The sequence below is a fragment of the Gastrolobium bilobum genome, unplaced genomic scaffold (genome assembly GCF_033153095.1).
Source record: "Gastrolobium bilobum isolate Gb01-03AN ecotype WA unplaced genomic scaffold, APGP_CSIRO_Gbil_v1 utg34205, whole genome shotgun sequence".
Lineage (NCBI taxonomy): Eukaryota > Viridiplantae > Streptophyta > Magnoliopsida > Fabales > Fabaceae > Gastrolobium > Gastrolobium bilobum.
In genome coordinates this window covers 51,885-71,724 of record NW_026899975.1, presented here as the reverse complement: position 1 = coordinate 71,724, position 19,840 = coordinate 51,885, and the positions used below count along the sequence as shown (strand labels likewise).

Here is a 19,840-nt window from a genome sequence, read left to right as displayed (position 1 = left end):
CTAAGGGCTTCACATAAACTTATGGCATTGACTATCAAGAAACTTTTTCTCCTGTAGCAAAATTCAACACCATTAAAGTTCTCTTGTCAATCATTGTGAATTCAAATTGCCCTCTATACCATATGGATGTAAAAAAGATGCTTTTTTAAATAGAGATCTAGAGGAAAGGTCTACATGAAAGTTCCTCAAGGAGTTGATATAAAAGTAAATTTGAACACAGTGTGTAAGCTCTGCAAATCATTATATGGCCTAAAACAGTCGCCAAGCGATTTATAGAAGGTCCACCACCGGCTATTGCACCTTTGTATGGGGAAACTTGGTAACATGGAAGAGCAAGAAGCAACTTGTTGTTGCAAAGAGCAGTGCCGAGCTGAATTTAGAGGTCTTGCACTTGGAATTTGTGAAGGAATGTGGATACTAAGATATTGAAGGAATCAAAACTCTGTCATAGCTTACTTATGCAAATCTTCTGTTAGAATATAGCATACTAAGATACTTATCCATGCCACATTGGTATAAGTTATGTTTGTTTCAGACTGGTGTTGTAATATTGCATCAGGATGTTGTCTGGTTTACGTGTTGTAGTTTTGTGACTTGATACTTATCTATATATTGAGATTATTCAGTGTAGTTTCTATTGCAATTTACATACAGGCGTTATTTTGAAAAAGAATAAGTAAATCCACTTGGTTAATATAATATGTTTCATAATTGAAAAGAAAAAGTTAGCTTCCGCATTTATTAAGTTGCGCTATTACCATACGTATGTTTAATACACCGGGTGCACACAGGGTGTTACATCTCCCTCTCTCTCTTTGGGGGTACATTGGGTCGAAAGCACTACATATTTGCTCCCCAACTGCATAGGAATTATTCATGCAACTTGCAGTGTTAGTAACATACACATCAGAGCTAGGTCCACTTGAAATAGGATGCAACTGGTCTCATCCAAAATGAGACACGATCAAGCCACTAATATTTGGACAGTCCCACTCAATTTTGGACACGACGAGTTGTTATAGATTTATAAATTGATTAAAAAACATTACTTTTTCATAATTTCTTATTTAATTTATAATATTTAATTTTTTTTCCCACAATGTATAGAGGAAAATGTAAAAATGACATCTAAAAGATTCCATTTAATTAATTAATTTTTGAATTTTTAAAAATCTTGAGTGTTTTGGGCTCACACGTGTGTGTGCACGCTTGCTAGTGTTTTGGAGTGCACATGTAGGTACGTGTACAAGTGTGTGCTTGTGCGCGCCGAGTGTAGTTTTAGAAATTAGCTCGAGGGGTAATACCTAGAGGCGATATAAAGAAACAAGCTTTTAAAAAAAAACAAATAACATAGATTAACAAACTACTCTATGAGTCCCAACACCCAAACTATCCTTACACAGTAAATTGTTACACCCCACAGGAGGGGTCAAAAAAATTTGAACATTTTTCTCAATAGATAAAGCTTCATGTGCCAACCAGTCAGCCACAACATTCCCTTCCCTAAGAGTATGCTTAATCTGGACCGACCAATTCCTCTCCAGAGTGACACGCACAGAGTTTCCAATGTGAGCTAGTGCATGGTTGTTTTGGTCAGCTTGCTCTATGAATTTCAGGACTTGGGTAGAGTCCCCTTCCGTAATGATGTTTCAAAATCCTTGATCTCAAGCAACTGTAAGACCCACCAGGATACTCCAAAGTTCCGCTCTAAATGAATTACCCTGCCCCAGATTTTTGGCAAAGCCTAGTATCCATTCTCCATTGCAGTTTCTTATCACTCCACCACAGCCAGATTTGGAGTTGTTAAAAGTGCTAGCTCCATCCACATTAACTTTCATCCATCCATCGAGTGGAGGATTACATTTGATCACTTGGTTTTGAGTTGGGATTTGTTGAAGACCTCCTCTCATCAGTAAACCTTTAGTAGTAGTAAAATTATCATATTGCCCAAGAATGAATTTGAGACTTATCTGAATGTCCGGTTTCACCCCATTGAATATGAACTCGTTCCTTTCCTTCCATGTGCACCAACAAGCCACACCAAAGAGAAGTGCCCAGTTCCTGTTGCTTGTATCCTCAACTTTGAGTTGTAGATTCCCATTTACCCAGTCGTCTAGAGGATTCAAACAGAAAGAGGGCCATTTAGTAGGATACACATGAGCTTTCCACACACCTTGGGACCAAACACAATCATGAATCGCATGAAGGGAGCTTTCCGTTTGAGCTTGGCAACGAGGCATATATTTGTTTGAGCAAAGTGTCTAATGAATCTGTACTAGTTTGTCATTAAATTGTCACCTACAAGAAGCCACAGGAAAGATTTGATTCTACTAGGTCCGTCCCACTTCCAAATAGCTTTCCAGTTCACTCTCGATTGTTCTCCATCACTACTCTTTAGAGCTCTATAGGCATAATTCACAAAGAAGCAGCTATCATTAGTCTCTGTCCAAACAACCTTGTCTTGAAGAGTATCTTTGATAAAATCCCAGCCAAGCTTGTCATAAGCTTTTTCCAGGTCCACTTTGATGGCCATCCATCTCTTTTTGCCTTTTTTAAATCTCATGGAATGGAAAACTTCTTGGGCAATGATGATATTGTCAGAGCTTTGTCTACCTCTCACAAAGCTACATTGATTAGACATAATCAAGTGATTCATATGGTATCTTAATCTATTAGAGATCAGCTTGGTAATGGTTTTGTATATCACATTGCACAGGCATATTGGTCGAAGTTGTCTCACAGATTCAGGGCATTCCACTTTGGGGATCAAACAAAGGAGCGTTTCATTTATGGAAGCCACACTAGTGGGGTTTAGGAATCTTCTTTAACCACCTCACAAACTGATTTCCCCACTTTATTCCACTGAGTTTGAAAGAATAGAGCATTCAGGCCATCTGCTCCTGGCACCTTAAAGGCTCCAAAGTGGAACACCACCTGCTTTATCTCATCCACCGATGGCATAACAGTTAGCATCCTTAGACTTTGGTTTCGAAGCAAGGGGAACGCTCCTTTCACAGGGAAGCTAGGTTTGTTATACTCCTCTTCACGGTAGAGTTTCTCAAAATAGCTTCATAACATTTTGCTTAATAAGCTTGGTTCTCCTATCCATTCATCATTCTCATTCTTCAAGGAGTCAATTATGTTTCTTCTTCTTCTAGCTACTGTAGTGGAATGGAAGAATTTTGAATTTCTGTCTCCAAACATCAGCCATTTGCATCTCGATCTTTGGAACCAAAGAATCTCTTCCCGAAGGTAAATATCATTTAGATCCTTCCACAAGGAATTTTGAAGATCTTCCAAAATAGGATCATGGAATCTTCTTAAATTGTTGTCAATCCATTTTAGTATCGCACGTATGCTAAACTTCTTTATGTTGGCTTCTTTATACGTATCATTATGCCAAATCTAAGCCTTTAAATGGAACTTCTCACAAGATGGTCTCTAACTTGCTTCTCCACCCCAGCATCTGTTTATAATATTCTGGAAGGAATCATAAGTCAACCAAGAAGCCATGAAATAGAAAGGGCGAGTGCTATTATTGCCACGAGAGGGAGATCCATTCAGGAGGATGATGGGTCTATGATCAGAGCTATAGAAAGGGAGATGATTAAGGAACCTATTTGGGAACCTCATATTCCAATTATCATTGCTACACGCCCTGTCAAGTCTCTCAAACAATCTCCTCCCCTTCCAAGTAAACTCAGGTCCTTTAAAACCAATATCAGATAAGTTACAGTCATTGAGAATGGCTTGGAACTCTCTTATTGAGTTCCAATTAGGCTTAGCACCCTAGATTTCTCCTCTTCCCATAAGTAGGAATAGAAGTCACCCATTGTGATCCACACATTATTGGTATTTATGTTTAGATTCTGGAGACTCTCCTATAAGGGTATTCTCTCCATACATCTAGGACTCGCATAAATAAAAGAGAACAACTCTTCCTTCCTTGTCTCCTTCTAGACCAGAGAGGTATGGATAAATTGATGGTGCGCAGATATAACTTGAACATTAACCTCTTCATCATTCCAAAGGAGCCATAGACCTCCAAAGAAACCTACAGCTTCTTGAATATAATGGTTGCTAAAACCCAACTTTGCAATGCAACGATTGGCTTTATCCCCACTAATACGAGTCTCCATTAGACAGAGAACTTTGATTCTGAACTTCTTGGTGATGTCTTGAATTAATGGGGCAAGGCCTTTCTTACCCGCTCCCCTAACATTCCAGCTACAAACGATCATTAAATAACTAATAGATTTTAAAGAACCAAACCACTCAAAAACCTGAGTCATTGTCTGATCTATGAGAAAACCTTCATATCGCTCCCGGTAAACACATTGGCATCCAACTCTTTTCCTTCTGAGGATTGCGAGAATCTCCTCTTTAGCTCTAGTGCGTCAGGCAGTTGTGACTTAGGATTGACATTCTCCTTGTCTTCTCCTTGCGTCTCAACCCCTTTTACCATCCCCATGGCTTCTACAATATTGTCTGCTATGTTTTCAAGTTTACCATTATGTTTGGAAACTTTTTTAAAAGACGAAGGTTTTTTTGGGTTCAAGTTGATTCTTTGGGCTGGTTTACTAATAACCCTTTCAGGCTTCAGCTTTATGGGCCCCTGTTTAGTGGGCTTAGGTCCTTTTGGATTTGGCTTTTCTTTTGTCTCAGATGCACGCAACTCACTACTCTTCATCCTCTCAGCATGGTAGGTCTTACCAAGAGCGGTTTTATTCTTTTCACAAGTAACCTCAATTACTTTCTCATAGGTCATGTTCCTGATTTATGTTCCATCAACGGCTGTCCCAGTATTCTTGTCCTTTTTGTCTTCAACAGTGTTTGCTGTTTTCGTAGCGCTAGCCTTTCTATCTGCTCCTATCATAGCTCTCTCAGAGCTTTGATTGAGCTAAGTTGCAGCTTCACACGTTTCTCTAATAGCTTCAAATCTCGAGCCCCCTACTTTGGCTGCATAAAAATTGGCAGGGAAGCTTCCATCGCTATGCTTTGTCTTGTCATTCCTGGCAGATTCTACCTGCTTCTTCCTCCCAGGATCATCACTAACAACCGCCTTCTTTTTTCCTGGGTCATTGTTGTTCATCTGATTTGGTTTTAGTTTTTTTCCTCTTGTCGAACGTTGAACAATCATCCATTCTCCGAATGGTTCCTCTTCCTGGCTTTTACTTCCTTTCCCTTTGTTAGAGGATTGAACCTTCGATTCACAAGCCTCACTATTATCCAATGCGCTTTCTCCATGCACTTCTAGGCACCTGTCCTTCCTGTGTCCATATCCACCACACCCAAAGCAAATTAGGTGTAGGCCTTCATAGGCTACATGCAAGACTCTGCTTCCTATTTTAAACTTGGACAAATTTTTTTTGGAAAGATCCATTTCCACATAGATTCGTGCAAACCTTGCACGTTTAGTAGACTCCTCCAGGCTAGTTTCCTTCTTCCGTATGGAATTTTTATCGATTCTCAGCGTCCTACCAAACATGTTGCTAATACTCCATAGCAAATGGGATGTATAGAACTCTAATGACATACCCGTTGTTCTGATCTAGATGGAGAGTTTTTTAAGTGATTCATCATATGGATCGAATAGAGGTCTCCATCTTTAGACTGTAACATACTGCCTTGCGATGATCCACGGTCCATCTTGGAGTACATGAGCATAATCTTTTTCATCCAAGAACTTGAAGAGAAAATTGTCATTTTGCATGTCTATAAACTCATAAGCCCCTGATATGCTCCACATTTTCAGCAGTCATCCTAGAAGATATTTTACATTCAGTCTCTTCCCTAGCAACTTCACTATTAGTGCGTTCTTCCACTTTTTGCATGCTTCTTTATGGACCTCTTTCGGGTAGATGAATGAGAGGCAGAAAGGATCTTCTTCGGCTTTATTCATTTTTTCCTCTTGGATATCTTCCTTCTCCTCTTCACGTAGCTGTTGTTCCATCCAGTGTTCCTCTTCTTCATCCTCTCCCCTGGAACCATTAAACTGGAGTAGTGTATCCCTATAGGATATCACCTTCTTTACCATTGTATTGTCGCTACTTTTCTGTACCTCCATTGACTCAGCACTTACCACTTCATTTCCTTTGGCCACTTCCGTTTCTTCCATCCCAGTCATTGACTCATCTTCCTTCTCTTTTGGTTTCTCTATGCTTCTCCTCAATAAGTCATCTTCTTCTAACGACTTGGATTTTTTATCCATTTCCCCTAAGATAGTTGAACCTCCCGAAACCCTAGCAGAGCTCACCATGAAAAGCTTCCAACCCGAGGCAGTACGAAACAAGCTGTGATCTGGGCTTATCCTTCATTTTATAAATGCTCATTTTATTCTTGACAAGTACAAGCATAAAGGATAACAAATCCATAAATTTATGGGCATAGTAGGGCAGTGGCGGTGCCAGGCTCCAATTGGAGCCTGTGTCAAAAAATTATATGTGTATTTATTTTTCTTAATTTTAATTAGTTCATATCATAATATATTTAAATTATATTAAATACAAAACACCTGAGCAGACAATATCAAAAAGAGTTATAATTTTATTAAATATTTTTTAATTTTATTAAATATATTTAAATTTTTTTATATAAGTGAAAATGTAACACATACTTAATACAACTTACCCAAATCTCTCACCAAATATATATATATATTTTTTTTATAGGGCCAAATTATAAATTTTAGCCCAGGCCAAATTACAATTTTAGACCGAGCCAAATTATAATGAATTATATAATTATACATGATAAGTACAATTTGTTAAAATTTAGCCCGGGTCGAGGCCATCCTCAGGTAAGATGTGGCTCCGCCACTGGAGTAGGGTATCAATTGAAAGAATTTGATAAAACTTCTGAGGTTGCACGTGCATGGTTTGTAACAACGTATCTCGTAAGGCCGTGATTTTTTATTTGTTGTTGAATTAAAATTTTTGGTGACAACAAATTATTCTTATTTCAAAGTCAAATTATAATACCCCAATCTAGCTTAGGAGTGCCACATTTAAGAACAATTATTTATCCTCTTTATCTGTATTGGATTGTATCGTGGTAAGTGGTGGAGCAGTGGAGCAGGGGTGCCATAGTGGAATCGCCTTCTCCTTTAAATTAATGATGATCTCTCACCCAAACTCATACAAGCCTTTCTAAGAAAAAAATTTCAACACAACAACTCATTAATTTTCAATCAATAATGATATTTGCACATAAAAGATTCTAAGTCATTCTTATACTGTTTTTTTATATAATAAAATAAGGAAGACTTTACATGTTCTATTTTTGGGAAAAATAAATCTTATGTTGTAGAAGAATTTTAATCCCATGTTATAGATATATCAAATGTGGGATTCACCTATTTAAAAAAATAAAAAATAAAAAACAAAAAAAATGAGTGGCATACCTTTTTATGGTGTGTGTAGGAAGGGTTTGTTTTCTCATGCAACATGAGAAAAACAAACCCCTTTATTTTTTACCAAAACAATGACTAAAAAGTTTTATGAAGATGCATAAATATCATTACTCATTTTCAATATATTACCTTGCTTAGATTTTGAAAAAATCCAACTGCTCTAAACTTTTCAAAATGTTTCTAACTTCTTGAGGAGAATGAGGTGACATCTTGTGAGCTGAAGTGTGGTAAGCTTTTCCTGAGTCTTTAAGTAAGGAAAACAAACTCATCACCTGCTGACATATCGTTCCTTACTTATTGAGCTCCTATAGGATACAAAGCAGTGTCTAAGAAACTTAATTATTTAAGGAAAAATATTTTCTCATGTTGCATGAGAATTCAATTATCATGTTGTGACCCTTCGATTTGTGTGCAAAACTTTTTTTTCTTTTCTTTTTTTAATAAATGTGGGACCCACCATTAATTGAGTCACAACATGAGAATTCAATTCTTATGCAACATAAGAAAATCAAACCCCATCATTTAATGGTTGGTTATAATGCTGAGCTAGGAAAATGTATCTTACTAAGGTTACACTTGCACCTCAGCGGATTGTGCTCTTATTGATATTAATTATAATCATATATACCACAAAGTGTCATCTCAGGGAATCAAACCCATGATCTCGGTTCTGATATCAAGTGTTGGATCGAGTGCTTATCACTAGGTCAAAAGTTATAGCTGTTAGTTAGGGCGTAACTCTTTCTACTTACCCGTACCAATCTAAGCATTATGATTCAATCTGACCCCGATCCCCTACTAAGCCTTGCCAAACCAAGATATTAGCCTCACCAACAATAAACCCTAACCCAACCCACATGATTGAGGTCATTTTTACTACTCTAATGTAAATGAATGCATGAAGAGTGTGTATATAATGTAGTTATACTCATAACTTTAGTCACTTTGAACAACACTCAATATGATAACTATAAGCTTTACGCCATGACATGCTATGCTTTCTTCATTCCAATATTCAAGGATTCCACGCAAAAAAAAATTGTTACATTAAAGTCTAAACTATAAATTGTTACATAAAAAATCCTAAATTCTATAAATTTATCTCAGCTATGTCATTCACATTAAGTCAGTGCACTTTGAGGGGGTCATAACTTGAATTATAGGAAATATTTTCGAGTATAATTAATTGCAACTGAAAGCTTATTTTTAATAGTTTTGGTAAAAAAATCTTGTAACATGCCAAAATTTCAACTTTAATTTATTTAACAAATTAATGAACGATGTTATTAATCAAAAGAAATTACAAGGAATTTTCATGACAATTTAATGAACCTTTTGGGATTAAAAATAAGATTATTGTATAATAATCCAAAGGGGTTTAGAAGATATATCCTTGTCCCCATAATTATTAGAAATCATTTTTCTCGTTAAAGGTTGCGTGGAAGTGGAAACTCATAAGCCTCACTAAATAATTACCGGAACCATATTTGCATGAGAACTTCGTTATTTGGATTTTCGGTTGCTAGAACATAGTAGCTTTGCTCATGTAAAGGTGAGTCCCTGCATATAGAGAGAAAAGAGGAGTAAGGAACCTTATGTGTTTTGAGAAATTTATGAACTTTAGGATGGACGTGTGATTGCATGTTTAGGTTGGTAATTGTTTTACCTGTCTATATTAAAGGAAGAAGGGTTGTCCATGTAATGATCCTATATTGCCTTCTACTATCCTAGTTAGATATTTTATTATATTTTAAGAACAATTAAAAGCTTAAATCCTTTCCCCACACATAAATTTCACATTTTTTCTCAATGTAGAGCTCAAAAAGATGAACAAAACATTAGAACACATCATTAAGTGCTTGTTTGGATCCTCTTATTTTTAAGCTAGAAGCTACTTATAAGCATAAGCTAGGCCAAACAGGTTTTGAAAAAAGCTCTTATAACGAAAAGCTCTTTTTTTTATAATGAAGAAAAAACTGAAAATTAAAAGCTCCTAGGAGGAGTTTTTTTTAAGCTCTTATCTGTTTTTCTTGAATTGTGTGCTTTTTTTTTAAATGAAGAGTGATAAAGATAGAAAAAGAGACAATTTTCTTGAAATATGTGCTTTTAAGTAATTTTTAAGCTAAATTTTTTTTGTAATTTCCAAACAGCTTTTAGCTTCTTTTTTTAAGCTCTTTATTTTCGCTTTATCTTATAAGTAGCTTCTAGCTTAAAAATAAAAGGATCCAAACAGGCTCTAAGTAATGTAGGACAATTATTTATCAAAAAAAAAAAGAGTAATGTAGGACTATTAAAATAAAATTGGTGAGAGAAGACCTTTCAAGTCAAGTCAAATAGGTAGCATGATGTAAGTGCACCATGAGAAAAAAAAAATTAGGATTATAAATTGGCTTAACCATCTAGAACACAACATATACGGTGCGAATATTCTATTATGATGGGGTTTTATTTATTTTTTATAGAATTGGAAAAAAAAATGATGATCAACTTGAATCTCCTCATATTTGACTCCTCAATTTCATATTTGATCCTCAACACTATGTAATTTCATTATATGATTTTAGAAAAATGATTGAGCTTTTGATTATATAATTTTTAACCTCAAATAATTTTTTAGTCTCATCAACATTTACGTCCAGTAGGAAAATATTTTTAATATTACCAAAATATTTAAGACTGAGTATTTTTTTTATTAAAATTAGAAAAATTAATATAATTGGCTTTATCTATTGATTCTATTCAACTCACACTTTTATTCTACTCACATTTTTATAATAAATGCCACTAAATCTCATTTTTTTTTACAACTTATCCCTTAGTGATTAGTCCAATTCGAAATGGGTTCGGAGATTAAAATTTTTAAACTCTATCCAAAGACGGTATTAGAAAAGATCGAACACATGCTTTTAACCTCAACTATTTAGTTCGATGACGCCAACTGAACTACTATTATTTGGTCTTATATTTTTTTGTTGTTGCTATTTTTAATAAAAGAAGATAAGAAATGTTATATTTATAAATTTTTGGTTTATAAACTACAGTAAGTATGATCAATCATACTTTAATCAAAAAATGTATAACCGATCATACATAACGTAATTTGTAAAATAAAATTTATAAACGGAGGAAAGAAGATATGCTATTTAAGTATCGACTCGTGTGGTTGACCTCCCTGGTTGGGAGAGTGTATTGGGCCGCGGTTTTCTGTAGACTATGAACAGAGCCGGGTCGGGTCCAAAAAAACGTAGTAGGCGCATAGTGGGAGACGTTGCAAATCCCAACTAAACAGTAAACACAACAAGGCAGACGAAAAAAAAAACCGTTTTAAGTGTTTGGATTCCTTCACTTGCACATCGTTGCTGTTCAGCAGTCACTACTCAGTACTCTACCCAATTTTCCGGGATTCAAACTAGTAGGTGACCCAAAACTGAACGAACGTCACTCACAGCAAAGCTTGATCCAAGTGGGAGAAGAAAAAGAAAGAAAGAAAAAGTAAAAATGCGCAGTGATGGGATCTTAGGAAACAGAGATGGCCAAAGCCTAGGAGCGAAAGCTACCACAAGCAACCGAAGGAAGTGGTTGAAGACAAGAGAGAGATGGCTTGTTGTACTTGGCGTGATCCTTCACGCTGTTTACATGCTCAGCATTTTTGACATTTATTTCAAGACACCTATTGTCCATGGCATGGATCCTGTTACTCCTCGCTTCACTGCCCCTGCTAAACGCCTCGTTCTTCTAGTTGGTACGTTCGAATGAATATTGCACACCACCTGTTTGACAATTTCACTCTTTCGAATGTAGCCGCATTTTTTAGTGATTCTTGGGGTTGCTGTTATTGTACCTTACTTTAGGATAAGTTGTAGTCAATTTTGTTTTTTTTTTTGAGTGCTGTTTGAAAGTGGTTGAATATAACCAACATGTAAATAAATGTTCAACAATTATCAGTACCGGGTTGATCTCACTTGTTCAGTAAAATGTGTACGAAATTCTTGGTTTTACTTACTGGGAGGCCTGATATTTCAATGCAGCTGATGGTTTGCGTGCTGATAAGTTCTATGAGCCTGATTCCGAAGGGAATTACAGAGCACCGTTTTTAAGGAACATAATTAAAACGCAAGGTCGCTGGGGGGTATCTCATGCTCGGCCTCCTACGGAGTCGAGGCCTGGACATGTTGCCATAATTGCTGGTTTCTATGAAGACCCCAGTGCAGTTACCAAAGGTGGTGTATTATTTATTCGTTTGTCATCTTGATGGTTGGCTGAATTGCACTGCCTTGTGTCTGCTAAATTATTGGTTTGTGTATGCTGCAGGGTGGAAGGCTAATCCTGTTGAGTTTGATTCAGTGTTTAACAGAAGCCGGCATACAATTTCTTTTGGAAGTCCTGATATAGTTCCGATTTTCTGTGGTGCTTTGCCACATAGCACCTGGGATACCTATCCGCATGAGTTTGAAGACTTTGCAACTGGTTTGACAGCAATTTTTTCAATATGCACTGTTTCAATTATAAGCATCTTTCCCAATAATTTTTGTTTGAGATACAATTTAAACTGTTTGTTGACCTGAGCCAAATAACTTAAGCCTTTGCAGCAATTAGTTTTTTTTAGTCTACTTCATTTTTACAAGTAAGCAATAAATTCAGAAAAGCATAATTGAATTGTTTGATCCATGTAGCACACCCCGCCTAGTGGGAAAAGGCTTTTGTTGTTAGTGTTGTATAGATAACTTTTTTCTCTCCTAATATTTTTTGAAATCTTTGTTGTTGTTGGTTTTCTTTTCTTTTTTTTTAAAAAAAATCAGACCCAATAGGAAATAATAGACTGTGGTCTGTATTTATGTTAGAATTATTAGAATATCTCTATAGATGCGTAAATATAATAGATGATTACGATACGAAATTATGTATTTATTAGCGAATCAATTAGGATTGATTGTAGCATCAATTGTAATAATTGTAATTGTTTCCCACACCAATATATACATATAGTGTGTGTGTGTGGTTTGATCAGATATGCCAATATATATGTTCGCTCCTTCACATATCCGTACATGACATCATCCTCGGCCTTCTCAGGGATTTTCCGATCATAGGTCCCACTGTTTGTTGTTCTTAACACTTTTTCCGGCGCTCACTACTTTTCGACACTTTCCCATTGTCTGTGCTCAAGTTTTGAACCTAGGGGCTTATTAAGACTTTCTTACGGGTAAAAATGTTAATACAGTGAGTGGTCAAAGTGCTATCTTGAAAATTTTCCTTGGTCCTGCTAATTTGAAATTTTTGAAATCCTACATGATAGTATACTTGGTTGAAATGTAAAATATTTACCATGCTGAATATTAAATTCTTTACTCCTTAATTTCATACAGTCATCAAATCAGTATTCTTAAATTACTAATGCAGATGCATCATTCCTGGACATGTGGTCTCTTGATAAATTTCAAAGCCTTCTTAATAGGTCCAGTGAAGATTCAAAGTTAAAGGGGTTACTGCACCAAGATAATCTTGTTGTATTCCTGCACCTGCTTGGATGTGACTCTAATGGCCATGCACATAGGCCCTTTTCATCCATCTATCTCAACAATGTTAAGGTTGTTGACCATGTAGCTGAAAGTGTTTATAATCTTCTTGAAGATTATTTCAAGGACAATCGTACAGCATATATTTTTACAGCGGATCATGGGATGAGTGACAAAGGTTGCAATACTTCTGTACCATATTTATGTCTGGATATTCTTTTAATTCATGTCATAAACAAAAATATGTTAATATCAGTAGAGGTGTTGAAACGTGCAAAAGCAAGAATTTGTTAAAAGGATGTCTCAATATCTACCATTTACTAGCATTGGAAGTGGTAGATATTTATGTCTTTTCTTTTGCTGACACATATGTATGTGGTTTAGATGGCCACTAAAGAGACATAATAACCAAGCTTAGTTAGAAACAAGATTGTATATTCTAGTGAAAACCTAATCGCATGAGTTGCTATCTTTCTTCCTGGCTATTATTTGAGAATGTAATGCTATCAAACTCAACTTCCACAAGGAAGCCATTGGGGTAATTAAAGAGGATATGGTTTTCCAAAATCCAGTACTTGGATTATTTTCAGATGTTAAAATATATTAGGTGATATCATGTATATTTTGTAGAATCTATTAGGATTATATATATCCAGAATAGAATCATTGAAATTAACACCAAAACTTACATATATTGAGACATGTATGAAACACATTTTCATCCTATCTAGTTTACTCTCTAAATTTCATTAATGTAAAGCATTGCTGGGGTATTATGGAAGTGTTGTAAAATTTTATTGTGCTTTAGAGGCACCAGTACCTTTCAATCACAAAACGATAGAACCATGTTAGCAACCCCCTAAATTGTAAAATATAGGTTATGGAAGTAAGAAGCATACAGGCTGTTAGTTGTTGGAGTTGTTTCAATAGATTGTAATATTAGTTTAACAATTAGAAAATAAGGGCAGGAAACTATATAGAAGGGGCAAGGGCCCGATTGAGGGAAGGCTTTCGGTTAGTAATCAGTTGAGGGGAGAGGAACATGGAATTCTTTTCTTTGGATTCATGTTCGATTGTTATAGAGGGATTACTATAACTTGCTATCTCTTTTGCAAGCAAGACTCATTCTTGCTGTTGAACATAGGTCCATTCAATAAAATCCCATTCTTTTATTCATTTTCTTGCTATTCTAAACCAATTCCTGTCAATCTGTCTCAAGGCTCCCAAATTGAGGGAGTTCATTCACACTTTGTACGATAATGAAAGCATGGCTATAGTCATCATAGTGAAGATTCAAATGCTTAGAAAAATTGATGGAGGACAAACAATAAGCAAAACGAGAGGGAATTCGAAAGACTTGATGAAATTGATGGAGGACTGACAATGAGCTGAAAGGGCCAAGAATACTATTTCTAGAAAAGGAAAGAAATTTTCAAGGGTTTTCATAAAGACCTATTGGCTATTGGCGAAGGACGACAATTGAATTCATCTAGGGATAGTTATATGGTAGTAAAAATGCAAGAACAAAGGAGAGAGAGAAAAGATGGAGGTAACTAGAGATTCCCAAACTACGTGAGGTGAATGGCAGCAAGATCTTTGACGTTGTAGGGTTGGAAGGAGATATCGGCTCTCACCATGATTGCTTCGACGTGGATATGTCCCCTGTCGATGATGCCATCGTCAATGAACTGGACAAGATGAAGATCTTGAAGAATATGGAAGAGGAAGCAACAACTCTTCGTGAAATGCAAGCCAATGTCAAGAAGGAGATGGGTGCTGTCCAAGATCCTGTTAGTGCATTTACTTCACAGGCCAACAAAGAGGAGACAAACTATTAATTTTTTGTTGTTGGCAATATTGCCTATGCATGCACACCAGAAAAAGGCGAATACTAGAAATAAACCATTACATAAACAAGGAAGCCACCATAATTATTCCTTGGTAGTGGAGACAAAGAAGGGGATAAACAGTGAATGACTTGTACGAGTGTGAAGAGCAAAGACAAAAATATCCCACAATGACTAGAGAATATGGAGTCTAGAGAAGTCTGAACAACTCACAACCGCCATCGTAATCGCTAGACCTTGGCCTTTATACGATGGATGACGTTATGAAGGCAGACAATGTTCCTAAGAAATATTTAGGGTTTGAGCGAGAAGATGGCAATGTTAGGAGAATGAGGCCCTCACCTGATGAATATGCCCAAGGGTATGCAACAACTTATGACATATGATCCACTAGAGACCAAAACAAAAAAATAAGATACCTTTTATGGTATAGGTTCTACTTTGTACTATGGTTAATTCATGTTAGATATATATAAAACCATTAATATAGCCTTACCTAACAGCTTAAGCTTTTGGGTTGAATTGATTCTTTACATACTATCAGAGCTTCGGTGTCATGGGTTCAATCCTCATCGCCCCCCATTTAATTAATAATTAATTAAGTCTTGTGGAGTTTGTTAGCATAGGTAGGTGGGCCTGTGCATTGTCTGCCCAGTGGGCTCTCGTATGGCATAAGGTCCACTAGAGACCAAAACAAAAAAATAAGATACCTTTTATGTTATAGGTTCTACTTTGTACTATGGTTAATTCATGTTAGAGATATATAAAACTATTAATATAGCCTTACCTAACAACTTAAGCTTTTGGGTTGAATTGGTTCTTTACATGCTATCAGAGCCTCAGTGTCATGGGTTCGATCCTCACCGCCCCCCATTTAATCAATAATTAATTAAGTTTTGTGCAGTTTGTTAGCACAGGTAGGTGGGCCTGTGCATTGTTTGCCCAGTGGGCTCTCGTATGAGGGGGCGTGTTAGAGATAGATAAAACCATTAATATAGCCTTACCCAATCGTTTAAGCTTTTGAGTTGAATTGGTTCTTTACAATTTCACTTTTCCTATAATTATGTGCATTTGTAGAGCCTACTTCATGCCTAGTATTTGTTATCTTAATTGCTTATTTGTTATCTTGATTGCTCATATCAGTCATGAAGCCAAATTCAACGTAAGCAAGAAGCCAATAGGTGAAGGTAATTTTATTCAACTGAAGAAATTGTTGAGGACTTGTAAGCAATATCTGAAATCCAAAAAGAAATGAAAAATAGGCAAATGAAAAAGCAAGGTCCGTTAACAACATTGATTCTTATGTTCTAGATGTTGTCTATGTTCTTGCTTGTGCACTTCAATTGTTTCCTTTGCTTTCCTAGGGGAACAATCACTTAGTCTCTTGTAACGTACAATATATAGCCAAGCTTGCTAAAATACACGGATCTTCCTAGCATGTTGAGTATTGTGCACCAACTCGATCACCCATAGGTTAAGTTTGGTTATGGCTTTGGTGCTCATATATGGATTGCCACTCTACAAAGGCAGTATGATTGCTTAGCAATTCCCATGTTCTCTACCATTTCATTTGAGAACTCCACAAACCATAAGCCAAACTTCATGAGAAGATTACACAATGCTTGATAGGATTTTTGCGCGAATGAGAGTTGATTCATATGCTTGTTTAGTTGTTATTCATTTAGCCAAGGGAAGGAAATGGGAAAAGATTTATATTGTAACAATGATCAACCCATTGCTTCCTTGGGCCACTGTTGTTAGCAGTGCCAAGGAAGCAACTTGTAGTCGATTGGGAACTACATCGTTGACATTTAGTCAGTGACCTCCGAATCTAGAGCAACTCTTCTTTTCTAGCTAATCCCTGTCGAACCCACAGTGAACCGACGTCTCACATGCCCACATGCATTGCCTTTGTGCATTGCATTTGGTCTTTTCTGACGACTCTCCACCACCTATGACAACTCATTACTGGTTGTAACCATAGGCACGATACTCGTCCGAACCTACTCAACCATAAATTGTCCATAGGTCCCATCATTTTGGTTTTTTGGTTTATTCGATGTGTTTTTCCAATGTTCTAGCTTTTCCGAAACCTTTTTAGGTGTATACATCTTTTCGGAGTATTTATTTTCTTGTTGGTGCCTTTATATCTTTTCTCAATGACAACCTCCACCAATAATGTTGCTGCTCGTGTCTCTTTTCTAATACCAACATAGCATTGAGTGAGAGAAATTCTGAAGACACATTCTATACTAATCGAACCTGTCCTAGATGCAGTTTTGTCCCATAGGTCTTTGCCCCATTTGTAGAATATGTAGAATGGTCCCTTAGGTTTTGTCCTAGATATAGTCTTGCCTCATGGAACTTTGTCCTTGATGTAGTTCGGTTTTGTCAGCATTTGTCCCAGATATAGTATGGTTCCATCAACGTGGTTATAATTCAGTGATGAACAAATAATTAACCTCCCATTGTGAATCATACCAATGGTGATTTCTTCTATCTCGTTGATAAGTCATGCCAACAATCATGGTTGTGATGCACACTGACGTCAATGTCAATTTTCATTTCGGGTCTATTAAATACCAACTAATATCAGAAATGTTATGAAGAAACAAGAAACAGGTTCTGATATTGATTTAATAAGTTCAACGTAATTCTACTACAAGATTACAGGTAATGAGAAAGAAAGATTACAGAGATAGAGTAACAAGATAACTAAAGAAAGGGAAAATAGTGACAATGGAACCAAAGCTCAGAGCAGTTTGAGGGGCTCTGAATTCCCTCCCAAGATTAGCCCGAAATTCCAAAATGCCTACTATCATTCAACTTTCTCTATTTAACTAAGGTCCTCATCATGCATTTTGTTAGACACGTCAGCAACAACAACAACATTTTTGTCATCATGCATTCTGTTAGCAATGACATTCTCCTTTAATAGCACAGGTGGAGGAATAAATCCTTTGTGGCGTATTCTAAAGTATACCTTTAGGGGTGTCTTATCAGGGTCTGCTTAGTTTTCTTGTGGTTTGTATCTTCCAAATGCTATTCTTGATGAACTTGGAGGGAAGCTTTAGTTCTTAACGTATTTTCATTCCATCAATGTTCATTTCTCCGACGTCTCGAGCATCCTTGAGTTGCCTTTCCAGTCATGTTTTGTGTTGTTCAGATTGTATTATTTGATTATTTATGTTATTTAAAGGGTTTATTTGTAACAAGCTTAAAATTTAGTAAGTTTTAGCTTGAGGGGAAGTGTTATAATAAACTCACTCCCATAAAACCCCAATTAGCGAGGGTATTGGTGAAGTCAATCCTTATATTCAGCATTTACCCTTACATATTTGTGAAGATAATATTTCTTGAATTCAAACCCATGACCTCTTAGTCACCAAGGAGCAGATTTACCACTACTCCAAGCAAAGGGTAGTGTTAGAATATCTAGAAAAGATCGTATAATATCATAAAATAGTTTAGAGTATCCTAGATAATCTGTTAGGAATAATTCCGCTATTTCCTTGTATTTCATGATTAGTTTCCTTATTTTAGTATCATATCACTCACAATAATATCAGTATAATTTCATTCGTTTTCCTTATATACCAAATTCCTATAATTTCAATAGTAATATTAGTTAGACAGCTAGAGAATAAATGTGGGAAACTATATAAAAGAGGAAAGGGACAGATTGAGGGTAGGCTTTTGGTCAGTAATCAGTTGAAGGGAATAATTCCGCTATTTCCTTGTATTTCATGATTAGTTTCCTTATTTTAGTATCATATCACTCACAATAATATCAGTATAATTTCATTCGTTTTCCTTATATACCAAATTCCTATAATTTCAATAGTAATATTAGTTAGACAGCTAGAGAATAAATGTGGGAAACTATATAAAAGAGGAAAGGGACAGATTGAGGGTAGGCTTTTGGTCAGTAATCAGTTGAAGGGAGAGGGCCGGAGAATTCTGTTCTCTGGATATATGTTCGATTGTTAGAGGGAGATTATTGTAACTTGCTATCTCTCCTGCAAGCAAGACTCATTCTTGCTGGCAAGAGGAGGTCCATTGCATAAAACCCACTCTTTTCTGCTTTTTCTTATGATCCTAAACTAGTTCTTATCAAACCATTTCTCCATTTCATTCATGTAGCTTGAATCCTATGTTTACATCTCTCTATTTATCTATCTATGTATGATAGATCCAAGATACCTAAATTGTGAAACTTGTGGTATGTTGTAATCTCCAATGTTTACCTCCAAGCTAGTGCTTGCGCCTTGAGTGCATCTTGCTGAACCTGCATTCCACATACTTTGTCTTACTTCTACCTAATTGGAAACCATGTGATTCCAAAGCTTCTCTCCGCATCTCTAGTTTACCATGTATTCCCTCTCTTGACTGTCTCGTTAGGACTATATCATCTACCAGAAACATGCATTTAATCATTGCGCCTGGAGTTATTCCTTGCCATGGACAAAAAAGAGTCTTCCATTTCCAAGTATTTGAGTTTTTCTTTTGCCTATGTTACTCTTATTTGATTGATGTTTTGAAATGAATAAGGGGTTATAGTAATGGTTGAGTGTATTATTTGTTTAATTATTTCATTTCTAATCATAGGAAGCCATGGAGATGGACATCCTTCAAACACTGATACTCCCCTTGTTGCTTGGGGAGCTGGTGTTAAATATCCAAGGCCAATATCTGGCAGCAACCATACTGATTGTGGTTTTCGGTTTGTTGATGACCATGTGCATGACACGCCAACACCAACTGAATGGGGCTTGCATGGGATAGAGAGGGTGGATGTCAATCAGGCTGATATTGCACCACTCATGGTTGTAAAATTTATTTTTCCTTGATGATTTATGTTGAAAGCGTGATGAATATTTCTTTAACCATCCTTATGTTTCATTTATCCGATATACTTATCCAATTTTTTGACAGTCTACACTTCTTGGTCTGCCATGTCCTGTTAATTCAGTTGGAAGTCTACCCCTAGATTACATTAACATGACCAAGGTATCTTCCTTTATTTCTTATTGATAATAGACTTATTGTTGATTTTTGTGACAGGA

At 36.3% G+C, this 19,840-nt stretch overlaps 1 protein-coding gene across 3 annotated transcripts in view; it reads left to right on the top strand.

The window, feature by feature from the left end:
• Positions 1–10,725: 10,725 nt before the first annotated feature.
• LOC133294602 (GPI ethanolamine phosphate transferase 1) overlaps positions 10,726–19,840 on the top strand; it is a 38,984-nt gene continuing 29,869 nt past the window's right edge. For 2 of the 3 annotated variants that reach the window (XM_061493304.1, XM_061493303.1), the window contains exons 1-6: positions 10,726–11,153; positions 11,440–11,631; positions 11,723–11,878; positions 12,812–13,105; positions 19,383–19,600; positions 19,710–19,784. In XM_061493304.1, the coding sequence (XP_061349288.1) occupies positions 10,910–11,153; positions 11,440–11,631; positions 11,723–11,878; positions 12,812–13,105; positions 19,383–19,600; positions 19,710–19,784 (1,179 nt within the window). In that variant the 5' untranslated portion in view covers positions 10,726–10,909. The remainder of the gene's footprint in view (positions 11,154–11,439; positions 11,632–11,722; positions 11,879–12,811; positions 13,106–19,382; positions 19,601–19,709; positions 19,785–19,840) is intronic. The other variant, XM_061493305.1, reaches the window with a different exon arrangement.